The sequence below is a fragment of the Panthera tigris genome, chromosome X, assembly GCF_018350195.1.
Source record: "Panthera tigris isolate Pti1 chromosome X, P.tigris_Pti1_mat1.1, whole genome shotgun sequence".
Taxonomy (NCBI): domain Eukaryota; kingdom Metazoa; phylum Chordata; class Mammalia; order Carnivora; family Felidae; genus Panthera; species Panthera tigris.
The window spans coordinates 28,080,798-28,095,959 of NC_056677.1; the positions used below are offsets into that span (position 1 = coordinate 28,080,798).

At 40.1% G+C, this 15,162-nt stretch overlaps 1 protein-coding gene across 1 annotated transcript in view; it reads right to left on the reverse strand.

The window, feature by feature from the left end:
* DMD (dystrophin) overlaps positions 1–14,903 on the reverse strand; it is a 1,614,661-nt gene extending 1,599,758 nt beyond the window's left edge. Inside the window, exons 1-2 of the mRNA XM_042974140.1 lie at positions 14,872–14,903; positions 6,616–6,788 (exon numbers count right to left, since the gene is read on the reverse strand). Coding sequence (XP_042830074.1) covers positions 6,616–6,776 — 161 coding nt within the window. The 5' untranslated portion in view covers positions 6,777–6,788; positions 14,872–14,903. The remainder of the gene's footprint in view (positions 1–6,615; positions 6,789–14,871) is intronic.
* Between the last annotated feature and the right edge of the window lie 259 nt (positions 14,904–15,162).

Sequence of the window (15,162 nt, forward strand, 5' to 3'; positions counted from 1 at the left end):
AACTGAACTTGTAGTATTCATCCCCATCACACCACCCCAAACCCACCTACTTCTCTTATAGTTCTCCCTTCCTCAATAATCAACGACAAGTACAAACTTGCAGTGGCTCACACAGAAACTCTGGAGTCTAGTTTGATGACTCATTCTCGTACAACACTTGGTTGGAAATGTATCCAGAATTTGACCACTTGTCACTATCCTTGCTGCCATCCCCTCAATCCAAACCACCATTTTATTTTGCATGGATTATTTAGTGCATTAACTTTCTAATGGCTCCCTTACTCCCACCCTTGCCCTTGTTAATCTATTCTCAGCAAAGCTGCCAGAGTGATCTGTTAAAATGTTTCATCATAACCTTCTTTTCAAGTCCCTGCTATCGGGGGAGTAAAATTCATTGATTTAACTTTGACATACCAGGCCCTACATGGTCTGCCTCGCCATTAACTCTCTGATTTTATTCCTTGCCTCTCTCCTCACATTCCTCAAAGAGGCTAGGAAGTTTCTGTATTTTCATGTACTGTTCCCTCTGCCTGGAATTCTCTTTCCCCAGACACTGACATGGCTCACTTCTCTACTTCCTTTATGTATTTCCTTAAAAGTCATTATTATGATTATGATTATGATTGTTATTCCCTCCTCTCTCCCCATGTAAAACTGCTCACTCCCAGGGTGCCTGAGTGGCTCAATCAGTTGAGTGTCTGACTCTTGATTTTGGCTCAGGTCATGATCTCACGGTTCGATAGAGCCCCCACATCAGGCTCTGCGTTAAGAGCACAGAGCCTGCTTGGGATTCTCTCCTTCCCTCTCCCTGCCCCTCCTTCTTCTTGCTCTCTTTCTCTCTCCCAAAATAAGTGGAAAAAACATTTAAAAACAAATAAATAAAATTGCACACTTCCTAATCAAACTTATACATATACTAATTTCCTATCCCTTTCTTTCTCATCAGCACTTACTACTGTTTAATATTTTATATATTTTAACCAATCTTGTCTATGTATCTGTTTCCCCCACTAGAATGCAGAATAAAGGTTTTTTTCACTGCTTTTGTTCACTTCTAGAAACGCAAGCCTGACACATAGGAGATGGTCGATAAATACTTGTTGACTAAATATTTGTTGATTCAATAAATTTCGTTGACATGGAAGCAGCAAATGGATGACAATATACTATAAGAATATCAATTTACTTAATAATAGACAAAACAAAAAGGAGTATGAGAGGGAATTCTTATCCTTTAAGGGCTTAAAACCTAATAAGGAAAAAATACCCACATCATAGTAAGTTAAAATACATTGTAAATGTGAAAAATAGAGAAGGTTTTCTAAAATCTGAAGAGGTCAAGAAATTTTTGAGGCTTAAGAGAATCTTCAATCATGGTTTGCAACGAGATTTAAGAAGTTTTTGAGAATAGAATTCTGAGTTGTAATGATATTTAAAAAATCAAACTTCTTACACCAGGAAAAAAGCAGAATGTGCTTAGTTGGTCAAAACTCACAGGCTTGCCTCCACAGAGAGATTTTTACCATCGAGAAGCAGTGGGAGACGGGGTTAGGAAGGGGGACTGGGAGGAGGTTGAGAAAGGTCTTGGCCGTTGAAGGAATTACCATTTACCCCTACAACAATGGAAACCACTCATCAACGGATTCTTCACCTTTTCTGGATCACAGACACCTTTGAAAATCTGATGAGCACTAGAAAACGTGTATCTATACAAAAACCTGTCCGTATCTTTAAACATACTTTACATAGAATTTTAAGACAATGGGGTCTGTCAATGGACTCCTGCCTCAGAACTCACGCTCTGCAAGGTAGGAAATTATAAGGATGGGCTTAGCTGTTATTTTCAAAAACCATAAATGAAAATAAACAGACAACTCTCTCATTGGACTCGCATTTCCTTTTCCTTTCTTGATGCTACCCTGATTAACTTACCAGAATTTTGTTCACTTCTTAGCAAGTCTAACCTGCCCTCTCTACTCCATGTTACCCAAAAAGCTATAATACTTTAAAACCTGAAATTTGTATAACCTGCGAGCTTACTCGAGTGTGGAAAGACTATAAGAAATAACAATGATAGGGGCGCCTGGGTGGCTCAGTCAGTTAAGCGTCCAACTTCGGCTCAGGTCACTGTCTCACGGTCCGTGGGTTCGAGCTCTACATCGGGCTCTGGGCTGACAGCTCAGAGCCTGGAGCCTGCTGTGGGTTCTGTGTCTCCCTCTCTCTCTGCCCCTCCCCTGCACTCACTCTGTCTCTCTCTCGACCAGTATTTCCTTCATCACATTGTTACCCAGGGGCTATGGACAGAAATGAGGTGAACAGGAACACAGAGTGAGGTGTACATTGCTACAGAGGTTCCGTTTCTTTGGATGATTGTTCAGTGTGTAGGTGATCATCGTATTACACAAGAAAGTAAAAGATTTAAAAGAAACATCTCCGTTCTTTTCAAAAGAGAAATCATAAATTCTATACTATTTGCGGAAGTTTTAACTTCACTCTGAAATCTCTGCTCCACCTTCTTTTCTCCATCCTCAGCAATCCAAGTGGAAAAGAATATAGGTAGGAGAGTGTGAGAGACTAGTTTTCTCACCTACAGTACAGTCAACAGAGTTAAATGAGTATAATGAAAAAACAGAACTGCTTCCTCATTCTAACCCTTTTTTCCTTCATCCCCTTCTCCTCTTGGTCATGAACTAATCACCTATTTGAGCCTCAGTGTGTTCATTTAAAAAAGAAGGAAATGTACTGAATGGCCTTGGAGGTCCCCTCTAGTATTAAGATTAATCTGTTTTAAATGATTAAAATTCATCATTAATTAACATTGTAAGCAACTATGATCTCCAAATGCATAAAGAATTGTAAGACTAAGCAAATGCAGAAGAAAGCTGCACACCTTCCCATGCTAACCCAGACCTGAACTCATAGATAAGAACGTGTAACCAAGGATTACCAACCTTTTGAGGAAATGAACATCTTGAGTAAGATAACATAGCCCAGTAGATAAGCAGAGTCCTCTGTAAATGCAAATTCTGGCTCTACCACATATTAGCCAAATGGTCTTAGGCAAATAATGCAACCTCTTTGTGCCTCAGTTTCCCATTATGTGCAATGGGACTAATTATAGTATCAAATTACTTTGATACTATTACTAACGAAGTATTACTTAGTTCTAAAGTTAATTGTATGTATGAAATAACAATACTGCATTTTCAATTTATAGGCTCATGCCAAGAACACCTATAACTTATATTTGCAAATGTTACAAACACTGTTGATGGGAAAATAATGAAACAGGAGGGTGGTGGGTAGGATGGGCAAAGGGGAATGAGAAAAACAGGCTTCCACTTATGGAATGAGTAAGTCATGGAAATAAAAAGCACAGTCGGGGGAATATCATCAATGGTATTGTAATCACGTTATATGGTGACAGATGGTATCTACACTTGTGGTGAGTATAGTATGAGTTGTCGGATCGCTATTTTGTACACCTGAAACTAATGTAACATTGTGTATGAACTATATTCAGAAAATATTTTTTAAGAATACTATAACAAAATGGAAGGTGGAGAGAAGAGAGTGTGATCTTCTGTATCAGGTACTCAACAAATCTTGTCTAAACTTTAAAAAAAACATTTTTTTAACGTTTATTTTTGAGACAGAGAGAGACAGAGCATGAATGGGGGAGGGTCAGAGAGAGGGAGACACAGAATCCGAAACAGGCTCCAGGCTCTGAGCTGTCAGCACAGAGCCCGATGCGGGGCTCGAACTCACGGACCGCGAGATCATGACCTGAGCCAAAGTCGGCCGCTCAACCGACTGAGTCACCCAGGCGCCCCGTTGTCTAAACTTGATGAAACAAGGGGCGCCTGGCTGGCTCAGTCAGAGGAATATGTGACTCGTGATCTTGGGGTTGTGACTTTGAGCCCCACACCGGATGTAGAGATTACTTAAAAATAAAATTTGAAAAAAAAATTATAAACTTGATGAAAAAAAGTACACCAATACCACTTAAACTATTGCAGGCAACAATTTTAAGAATGAAATGATTACATTGTAGTAATCAAATTAGGAAACAGGGATAAGAGATAATATTTGTGGGCTTCGCACTAAGAAGCAAATCTACCTCCTATCAGACATTAATCAGGAAATGAAACATGTAATTATGAAAACCATCAGAAAGATAAAAGTTGCTGACAGTAACCACTTCCAGGAAATGGAGGGTGACTGGGTGGGGTTGGGGTCACGAAGACACATTTTGTTTTGTTTTCCTTTGCCCCCCACCATGTCTGATTTTTTTTTAACTATGTCCTATGTTACTTCTTTGGTAATACATTAAAATGATGGATTAGGAAGAAAATGTAATTGTAACATCATACTTACAGCAACTTATCTGTATATTCTGAGCTATTTCTAATGAATTAACATTTAGTATTCCCACAAAAGTAGAGTCTGGCCTCCACTTAACTGCACTGTAGTGGACTCTGTATTTTAATATAATACTTCTCATTTCCTACATATTCAGATAAAATTTAGCCTTAAATAGATATAAGGCAAGCAATATCCTAACCTTTTGCAAGGCTCTTTGTCAATCCCTATGCTCTTTATTAAGTGCATGCCTTTGTTGTATATAGCTTAGTCACTCAATTATTGAAATCAGAACACCTCATGACATTTCTAAGTGTACCAAAGACAATCACCTTGGAACAGAAATTTCAACCATTTTTTTTCTTTAGATAAACAATATGAACATCTGTCAAAGACAAAAAGGAGACAGAGATGATTCATGAAAGAGCATTATCAACTGTGAGAAACCTCTTGAAAAGTAACTATGTTATGTATGAAAAGGTAGTTACTGATGATTCATTCACTATGACAAGAGAGAATATATAAATGATATTTTGAGAAAGAAAGAGTGGGTCAGGGACAGATGCTGCAGGGCAATCTGGAAATGTTTACTGTATTGCAAATGTATTCAGAAATCATGACATATAATATTAACAAATGTAGTGTGTGAACATGCTGACAGGACTGAAGTCTTCCACTTGAAAAGAAAATGCTAAAGAGCCAACAAGGACCACATAACCTGATCCTCGGTATTTCTGTTCATTTGCCAACGTGTACATGAACAGCAAGATCAATATGTTCAGGCCCTTACTGTGAAGCATGTGGCTGCATAAATCAGCACTGACTTATAATGCAGAATGAATGCCTCTACCCCTTCTCATCTAGCTGTATCGAAGCTATGCAATATTTTTCTTCGTGTCATACTTAGGAAAAACAACGTGTTAACACTGCTTAACATGCCAAATGAGCGTGAGTTTGCCTCCTTTTGAAAATCGGGTTGCTGAGTCATTCACCTGGAAACCCAGTCTGGTTGGGGTTAATTAAATCCAGCTGGAGCACGACACCTGACAAAGATGCTTATTGAGAGAGCATTTGTTCTTGGATGGAGCTTTACCATGAAGAAAATTTATATTCTGGACTTTTCTAGACACAAGATCGGCATAGGGAAATGGGAGACTCGTCAAGAAAAGAAAGATCAAAGTGAGAAAAGATAAGCTGCATTGAAAATCAGGGCAGATGCAGTCCAGTGGCATTTCAAACACGGTTAATAAGGGAATGTATTTGACCCTGGGGATTGGGCCTGATAAAAGAGATGGGTAATAGGAAAACCAAAGTAGATACCCTTTGCACTCAATGTGTTATACGTAAAATATATATATATATATATATATATATATATATATATATCTTACATACATACGAATGCATTATTTATATGTATTTACCACGTTGTTTTGCTTTGTCTTGAACTGTTAATAATTCCTTTACTAAGCATCTTGATACAAGAAAAAGCAAACTATTTTGTTATCTTAGAAAACGTAATAGTGTTTGGAATACAGTTAAGAGTATTTGGTTCACTATAACACAATGAGTTCTTTTTATGATGACCCACACAACTCTCTCATGCTTTCCAGCAATTGCTCTGCTATTCCAGAGCAACTGTTTCTTTTGATATTCTAAACACTGAGTCATGGAATTGTGGTCTGCTCTTTGCCTTGGTTGCTAAGATGCTCAAAGCCTCTTTCAACCTCCAAATTAAAACACACACACACACACACACAAATACACAAAGCCTTATGTATTTGCTATCATATGTATATCTGACAAGAGAAATGTTACTTTTTCACATTATTAATCTGATGATAGTAATTAATTTTACTACAGCCATTCACATGAGATTTGGAACCATTCTATCTCTGAAGTTTTGGCCCATACTAACAATTATTTGTGTAAAAAGACCAACTCCATTCTTAGCGAAGTTAGAATACAACCTTGATTTTCCGGCAGAGTCCCAACTTCAAACATGTTGGCCCCCTCCTGCAACCGTATTCATGCTCCTGTATTTTAATATTTCAACCATTAAATGACATATCACATAAAAAACAGACTCTTCTTATTTAGGGCATTCCAATGGAGAGCCAGATCAATATGATTAAATACATTAACATATAAACATGTTAAATAGTAGGAAATGAGCCAGAACGGCACTGGAGAAAAAGATTTAAGTCTCTAAATCAATACTTACAAAAATTAGTATCTCAGTAGTCGCCTTACCTATGACTGTGGATGAGAGCATTTAAAGCCAGACCATCAGACCAGCTGGTGGTGAAGTTAATGACATTAACCTGTGGATAATTACGAGTTGATTGTCGGACCCAGCTCAGGAGAATCTTTTCACTGTTGGTTTGTTGCAATCCAGCCATGATATTTTTCATTACATTTTTGACCTATGTGTGGAAAGAAATTTTCATGAGAAAATGCATTCCCTGAACAAGAACCACACAAACTTAAACGTAAATGTCCTAATCTTCAAAAATAATAGGAATTTTAGGGTCAATTAGTAGTGAGGAATAATAGATTCTACCAGGACAGAGTCCGTCCTAATTAGGAATGTATTCTTATTGGTTGGTGTCACGATACGCCATTTATTGCACACGTTTAATATCACTCCCAGATTCTGCCACGTTAAACTATTAATTTTGTGCTTTTCGAATTGCTCATCTTCTAACTTTCAGTGGATATGCTAGAGAAGAGTGTACAAAAACATCAGATTTGTTATCGACCAAAGGCTTAAAATAAGATTACTGGCTTTTTTATTTTTTAAGTTTATTTATTTATTTTGAGAGACAGACAGTGCAAGCAAGGGAGGGGCAGAGAGACGGACAGAGGATCTGAAGCGGGCTCCGTGCTGACAGGAGAGCGCCTGATGTGCGGCTGGAGCTCACGAACCGGGAAATCATGACCTGAGCTGAAGTCAGACACTTAACCGACTGAGCCACGCAGGTACCCACATTAGTGGCTTTAAGGAAGAAAGAATGGCACAGTGGCTAAGAGAATGAGCTTACTTTCTTTAAACCTAGGTTCAAATTTTGCCTCAGCTATTAACAAATTGTGTTAATTGGGCCACTGAACGTTTTTTAGGCCTCTGTTTTTTATACATACAAGGCTGTTTTAAGAATCAAAGGACAGCTATACTAAAATAAAATCCCTAGGTTTATAACATAACTTAAAATAATGCAAATTATGTGTACTGACCAAAAGGAAAAACAGAACAGGATAAATGAGTTTGCCTTTTTAAAATAAATAACAAGAAAAATCAACAGAAGTAAAAAGTATTTATCCCTAAAAGCTGTGAAGGTATTGCCTTGGGTTTTGTTTTGTCTTTGTTTTGTAGTCAGTCTGGCTTCATTTGTTAAAGCTTTTTTTTTTTTTTCAGGAAATAGATTCACATGTAAGAGAAGAATAAAAGTTACAAATGCCCAAAACATGGGTCCAAAACCTTGGCTCGTTTATGAGGCCTCTTGGGTCACGGGAAATGACACTGAAGAAGCCGCTTTAGTATTAAAAACCGTGTCACAAAATCCCACTGAAGATACATACACTGTAGAGGTCCTGAGGTGAACACAGAATACACATCTTACCTCCCCAGAGGTGGTAAGAGACCTGGCCCGGTGTCTAGAAGCAGAGTGCTGGTGGCCCCCAAGAAAAGAGTGTTTGTCTGGGCCACCCAGGATGCTGTCACTGTTATTTCACGGTTATTTCTTGATATTTTGGACCTGGTAAGCTAATCTATGAGCTTTTCTTTCAAACTGTCTTGGAAGAGTCATGTCACCTGAAGCAGATGTGGTCTCCAAAAATGCGAGGTGTCACTTACGGTCACCGAGACCTACTCTCTCTTAGATGACAGGGCAAAGTCACTTTTCTTCCTGCCTCGAGAATGAAGAGGGACCCGGTACTCCTTGAACAAAAGAATCTTGGAAGGATCATTCTGGACAAAGCACGCGGCACGAGCAAGGGGCGCCAAATGCAGACGAAAACAAAGCGACTTGTCCTCAAACCCCCACACTCCCTCCCCCTACATCAAGAAGCGCTGCCTGTGATGGGGGTGACAAGGTTCCGTCTGCTTTGTCCCCTCGTGCTCCTTTTTGCCAGAGAGCTTAAGGGCTTCGGGCTGTGGGGCAGACGTGGAGAGAAGGGGCTGAGCGTTCAAGAGGCCCTCAATCGCAGAGCAGGTGGGTGGCGCCGCAGGGCTGAGGGCCGGCCGCTCCGTGGGCAACTTCCACCGCTGCTCCTGGCGAAGTCACAGCCCCCGTCCCAGCACACGGTGTCCCCTGGCCACACTCCAGTCACAGGGGGCCGGAGTAATGACCCGTGTGGCGCGGGTGGCCCGGGCACTGGCAGGCCTTCCGTCAGACGGCGTCAGCCCTTTCTTTCGATGCCTTGTTGGCTGTCGCCTGCAGAGTCTCCCGGTGGAAGGAATTTGGCCGCCTCGTTAAAGGTCACGTAGAAGTCCCTTGCAAGCACGATGATGGTAAAGACGCCAGGGACCCCATCTGAGGGCCAAGTCTGAAGAATTGGCGACAGCTGCAATGGAGACGGCGAGGTAGACGAGAACGGCCCTGACACGGCGTCGGAAGTCCACCGTGAGCCAGCGCATGTCCTACCACTGTTGTTCGGCAGCAGGCCCTGGGCGAAGCAGAAGAGGGCCAGCAGGAGTCCCGCAGGTGAGCGGGCAGGAAGGCAGCTGCTGAGGAGGCCACACAGCAAAGGTGACAAAGGACAGCTCGACCCCGCCAGCAGGAGGCAGCCTTTGAGCGACCAGATACAGCACGCAGGCGTGAGGGCGGAGCCGGAAGGTCACCAGGCTCCAGGGCCGTTTTTTTTGGTCAGGGTCAAGGTCTGTGGGCCACAAGGTGGCTGGCTGCGAGAGCCGAAGCTCCGCCTCCCTCCCTCTCTCCCAGAAGCCGGAAGGGAAGTGGAAACCCAGACCACGGAGGAGAAAAAGGCCAGATTCCTGGTTTTATTTTTATTAGTTTCTGTACATTTGATTCTTGCCATGGCTTTGTGCAAATGCCGTTCAGCGGGTTGTCGTATTTCATTGCTTCCTTCTTCTAACTCGTCTCATGCAGAAATCCATTCTAAACATTTCTCTAGATTTCAAGAATGCGGTGACACCACATTATAGAACAAACTGTCTACAGAGCATAGTAAAGGCATAATTATGAGGCTACTTTTTAAATATAAGTCAGGGGGGCACCTGGGTGGCTCAGTCGGTTGAGCGTCCGACTTCGGCTCAGGTCATGATCTCGCGGTCAGTGAGTTCAAGCCCCGCGTCGAGCTCTGTGCTGACAGCTCAGAGCCTGGAGCCTGTTTCAGATTCTGTGTCTCCCTCTCTCTGACCCTCCCCCGTTCATGCTCTGTCTCTCTCTGTCTCAAAAATAAATAAACGTTAAAAAAAAAAAAAATTAAATAAATAAATAAATAAAAGTCAGGCCCCTTATATACCTGAACGAAGTATCTAAGTAAATGTGATTAGTTTTTACCACCAAGGGCTTTCCTTTTGGAAAGCATAAGGTCCATACACTACCAACATGTGATCAGATGATGAATATTTATTGTGTATTCTAAATATGACATTTTATTTTGCTTCCTCATCCATGTAGAAGTTAACCAAGGCCTCGGGGGAAAATACATATTTTAACATCTCCAATGTTAGTCATCTTTTTATGAAAGAGTTGATGCAAATTTTAGGATAGACTGCTACATCTCACTTTAAAATACTTGAAAAGGATTTGAGATGATGCTTTGTAAATGTGGTAATGATGTGAAGATGTGAGATCTTTGCATATATTTATCACTATCCCTTGATAGCTAAATCTATTATTTAGAGGCAGATTATCCAGTTTTCTTAATTCCATCCTGACCTGTTATTTAGTCAGTTACTCAGTGAGTAAATAGGTCAAAGAGTTATATAAGATGTATCATTTTTCTCACCATATTCTGAAGTTATCAAGTGCACAACCTCCATGTAAAGTGATTGCAAGACATGTACTCTGTGTCCTATGCTGAACCACCGTTGGATTCGGCACCTACCAGCTCAGTGGTAGTGATCTGCACTGATCAGGCAACCCTCCCATGATGAATGGGATCCATTTGGAAAGCGCTTGGCCAGGCTGCCCTCTATGCACAAAATGTTACAGGACAGCACAGTATTCCAACCAAAACTCCTTTAGCATCATTATGTCATTAATTCAGCTTATCAGTCTCAGCCCCACTGGTATTGTTTCTACTTGGGTGCAAATGTTGCTAAGAAAAAATAATAATAAAGGTCAATGTGAGATAATCAGTTCTTTTCCTACATAAAAAACAATTACCCAGAAATCTTTATTAAGGACCAACCTTCGGACACTGAGCTGGTCCAAAGGTGAGTCTTAAAGGAGAAAACTTTCCCACCCTTAGGACTTAACAGTCCCTAAGAGAGAAAATCAATTTAAACAAATGTGTGTGTGTGTGTGTGTGTGTGTGTGTGTGTGTGTGTGTGTGTGTGTGCGTGCATACAGCTATACATCTGTTTTCTAAAGGAACAAGTTGAAATATCATTGAGCAGTGGTTTCAAAAAATGACTAGGAGCTAACTGGGCAAAGAAGCTATGACAGGCATGGAGGTGCGCCACCAAGAGTGTCCTTCAAGGAAAGGCTCCTTGCTCCATCTGTGAGTCCTCTCAGGGACTACCTGATGTTGGAGAGTCCTGTCACCTAAGGTCAAGCCCTTCCTAGGGCAGCCCGCATCTAGTGACTGCTGAAGAGAAATGGTTTAAACGCTTTGCCATGTCAGCCTCACGCAGAGTGACACTCAAGGATTATTCCAGCTCCCAGTTCCACATGGGGTGCAATACAACTGTGGCTGGGTGTGTATCACACCTCCAGCTCTTCTCGCTCTGGTTACCTTCTCCCTTCCTCAGGTGCAGGTCCCCAAAGCATGCCTTAATTAACGTCCCGCCTGCTGAATTCAATGCTTCCTTCCCAGAATCCATCCTGTGACCAAAAGGAGTTAGAGTGGAGGAGCAAGAGTAAAAAGGGGTAGGGACAGTCTTTTACAAGGGAAGGATGGTGTGTGTGAGGACCAGAGCAAGACCTGTCTTGCACACAGAGCATTAGGGAGGCAGGAGTTTACAGCAAGGGCTTTCTTCAGTGCCAAAACCATCTTTTCTCCTGTATGATGTTCAAATAGTAAATAAATACTGCAGGCTAAAGTCGCCCTGGATTTGAGTTTTTCCTTTGACTTAGCCAGCAAAGGTGGGGACATGACCTCTGATAGCACACCACTGTTAGCAAGATATGTTTGTATCTCCAGCTGGTTATCAGAACTCAGCTAACCACCCTACAAAGAAAGGTTTGCACTTTAAAAAGAAGGAAGGGGCCCCTGGGTGGCTCAGTCAGTGAAGCGTCCGACTTCAGCTCAGGTCATGATCTCATGGTCTGGTCCGTGGGTTCAAGCCCCGCATTGGGCTCTGTGCTGACGGCTCTTAGCCTGGAGCCTGCTTCGGATTCTGTGTCTCCTTCTCTCTCTGCCTTTCCCCCACTCACTCTCTCTCTCCCTCTCTAAAATAAATAAATTTTTTTAATCTTAAAAAAAGGAAGAAAGGATGCCAAACATGTGGCATATGTCTACTTCGCAAGTTTGTTCAATGGTGCTTATTCCTCAATATATTATTGAGGAATAATATATTTTTCCTCAATTATTTTCAGGCTAATGATTTTATTTACATGGAAACTGGAAAAACAGTGACAGGAGGCACACGGTAAGCATTCCTCAGCTTTTACAAGTTCAAAGGGAAGTCCTCCATGGCACCATTAATAACATAGTATGTGGCACTGGAACAAAAGATTCACATCTTTCCATCTCTTAATGCCATTCTCAATCTGATAGACCAGGAAAGTACATTAGGTTGGCCAGAGTATCCTTTGATCTCTGCTGATATTCAATGGCTTTTGTGACTACTTAACAGGAAGGCAAATATATACTCTCTGTGAAAATACCTTCTGGGATTCATTGGGTTATGATGAGGAGTATTGAGCAGGAGGAAATTTTTGGAAGTGAGTTTAGAAGTTTTCAGAGAACCAAGCAGGGTGATAGAAGAGAAGATAAGGAGGCAGAGGCTGAGAAGAGTCTACATCCTTGCAATCACAACGATACAGTGATTCAAGGACATAAACGCAAGACAACAGACTGTGAGAGGTCTGAGATGAGGAAAGAGTGCAAAAGCACTCCTTTTGGTATTCCAGAGTGTGAAAGACCCTCCACATGCTAATAAAAAAAAAAAAAAAACTGCACAAAATCACAAACAATTGAAAAAGGTATAAGGGTAGTTGTGAAACTCTATCTTGGAGTGAGTTCAGATGCAGTTGGAAAGGGTTTTGAGAAGATAAGAAAGTGAAATCATATGAGAGACAGTTTGGATGAAAAATACAATTGAAATAGCCATTTGGGTCTCCGTGCATGCCTCACTTCTTCTGCTGGCTTTGTCACGACCAACATATGCTCTTGTGCAACTTAAAGTGTCTTCTGCAAGCTGGGGTCCCTCCATGAACCATTTGTACCAATGTATCAACTGATACAACCAGTTGTGTCTATACAATCGATAGTCCATTAGAAATTTCTGTAACAATTTTACAGGTCCTACATATGTCTTTTGAGTTTAATGATAAAATGGCGCGGGTTTGGGGTGTCTTTTTATTTCATTTTTATAATGCTTCAGTTTTACTATAATATGCATACAATGGAAAAGAGGGGGAAAAAACTTTACTTTCCTCAAGGTAAGTTTGTGAAGTTCTGAGCAAGAGAAGTAAACCAGTTTGGTGAGGGGCCCTGTGTTGCCTTGCTGGTTCTATTTGATACTATCACTATATGGAAAAGGCCCAGAATTGGGAATCTTGGATTCATTTGAGGTTCTTATGGTCTGTTTTCTGTTGTCATCCACTATGCTGTCTTCAATCTCTTCCCATATTGCTGTGAAATAGGATTGAGCCTGTTCAGAGTGTTTAGAATAGAAAGATATGGGGGTCAATTGGGTCAATATGGGAATCAATTCATTTGCTGAGGTGGAAAGGTACACCTCTGGTCTCCATACTGACTCTAAGCAGGACCAAAGTACAATTCAAGTTAAGTCAACCCTACTAAATGAAGTAGTGATACTTGCTACAATAATAAAGATGAACCTCAAAGATTATGTTCAGTGAATGAAACCAAATATAAAAGAACACTTATTATATGATTCCACTAGTATGAAATTTCCAAAAAGGCAGACATATAGGAACAGAAAGTAGATAAATGGTTGCCCAGGGCTGGGGATTGGAGTGGGGAATGACTATAAAAAGACATAAGATTTGCTTTTAGGTTGGTAGAAGTGGGCTAAAATTAGATGGTTTTAGATTGTTTTGATAGTTGTACAACTCTGTAAATATCCCCAAATCTTGGATGGATTGGGCGGGGGCTGTTCCTTCTCAAAATAATTTGAGAAGCACTAGGCAGGAGAACTAAACCAGTTTGGTACACTTTGAATTTTATACATAGAATGAGTAAATCTATGATATATAAATGACATATCAAAATAGTTGTTTTTTGAAAAATTAGTCACTGCTAGTAAAAACAGCAGACATCTCAATTTTCCTCCAGATTCTTAAATTATGAGCAGAAAACGCCAAGCAATCAAAATTATTTATGATACACCTGTAGTGAAAAGAGTGTACTCTACTGAGTGCTTTACAGATATTCTCTCATTTAATCCTGTAAGAAATACACATGTTAATTATTATTTTTTCTATTTTAACAGTGAGGGAATTATGGCCCAGAAAAGATGGCATTATACCCAATGTCACTATAAGATGGTAAATGAAGAGGTTGAAATTTAAGTTCATGTTGCTCTGACCGAAAAAATATATACTCTTTTCACTAAACCAAATGAGTTGTGATCTGTTTTGCAGAGGTCCTATAAATATAGGCATCAGAAAATATAGGCATTCAGAAAAAAAAAATTAATTTCAAAATCAGATTATAAACTCATATATATGTATGTATAACATAAATACAGATAATCGTATCCAACTAATCTTTTATTGGAATTAATTTACATTGAGAAATAAATGATTTGCAAAGTCTCATTCATTTGGTAGTGGTTAATAGTTTTTATAAAACTATGTAGATTCGCTTACAGGTTAGTTATAGAAGACACATATTAGTGAAAAATATTTTTATTAACCTATTGATGAAACTTCTCTTTTTTGTGTCATCTCTACACAATGAAATAAAATTTAGAAAAATATTCCTGCGAGTGTTCTAGAACCTGTTTTATAATCTGCTGATCCTTCACATCTCAAATGACATTAACTGTGCCCATTTAAAAGACAGTGCTTTGGAGATGGGCTTTGTTCTGTTAGAGGTATACATGTTTGTTTTGCAGGACACGGGCAAACATGAAAGGAAGATCAGCAACATTTTACCCAAAAAGGAAACAGTCATCAAGGTTCTTACCTGCCAGTGGAGGATTATATTCCAAATCAAACCAAGAGTCAGTTTGTGATTTCCATCTACTATGTCAGTGCTTCCAATATTCACTAAATCAACCTGTTAAAGATACAGGGAAAACGTTTGAAGGAAAGAGACAAAATGTCTATTTGGAAAGAAAACAAAACTGGAAGGTAATTGCATTTAGCTATTTTCAGAGCCTAAACAGTATTACAGCTTTTAAAAAATAATCCAAAAATGAAACAAAATGCATTTGTAAATGGACTTTCTGTAACAAACAAGTGCCCCCGAACACAT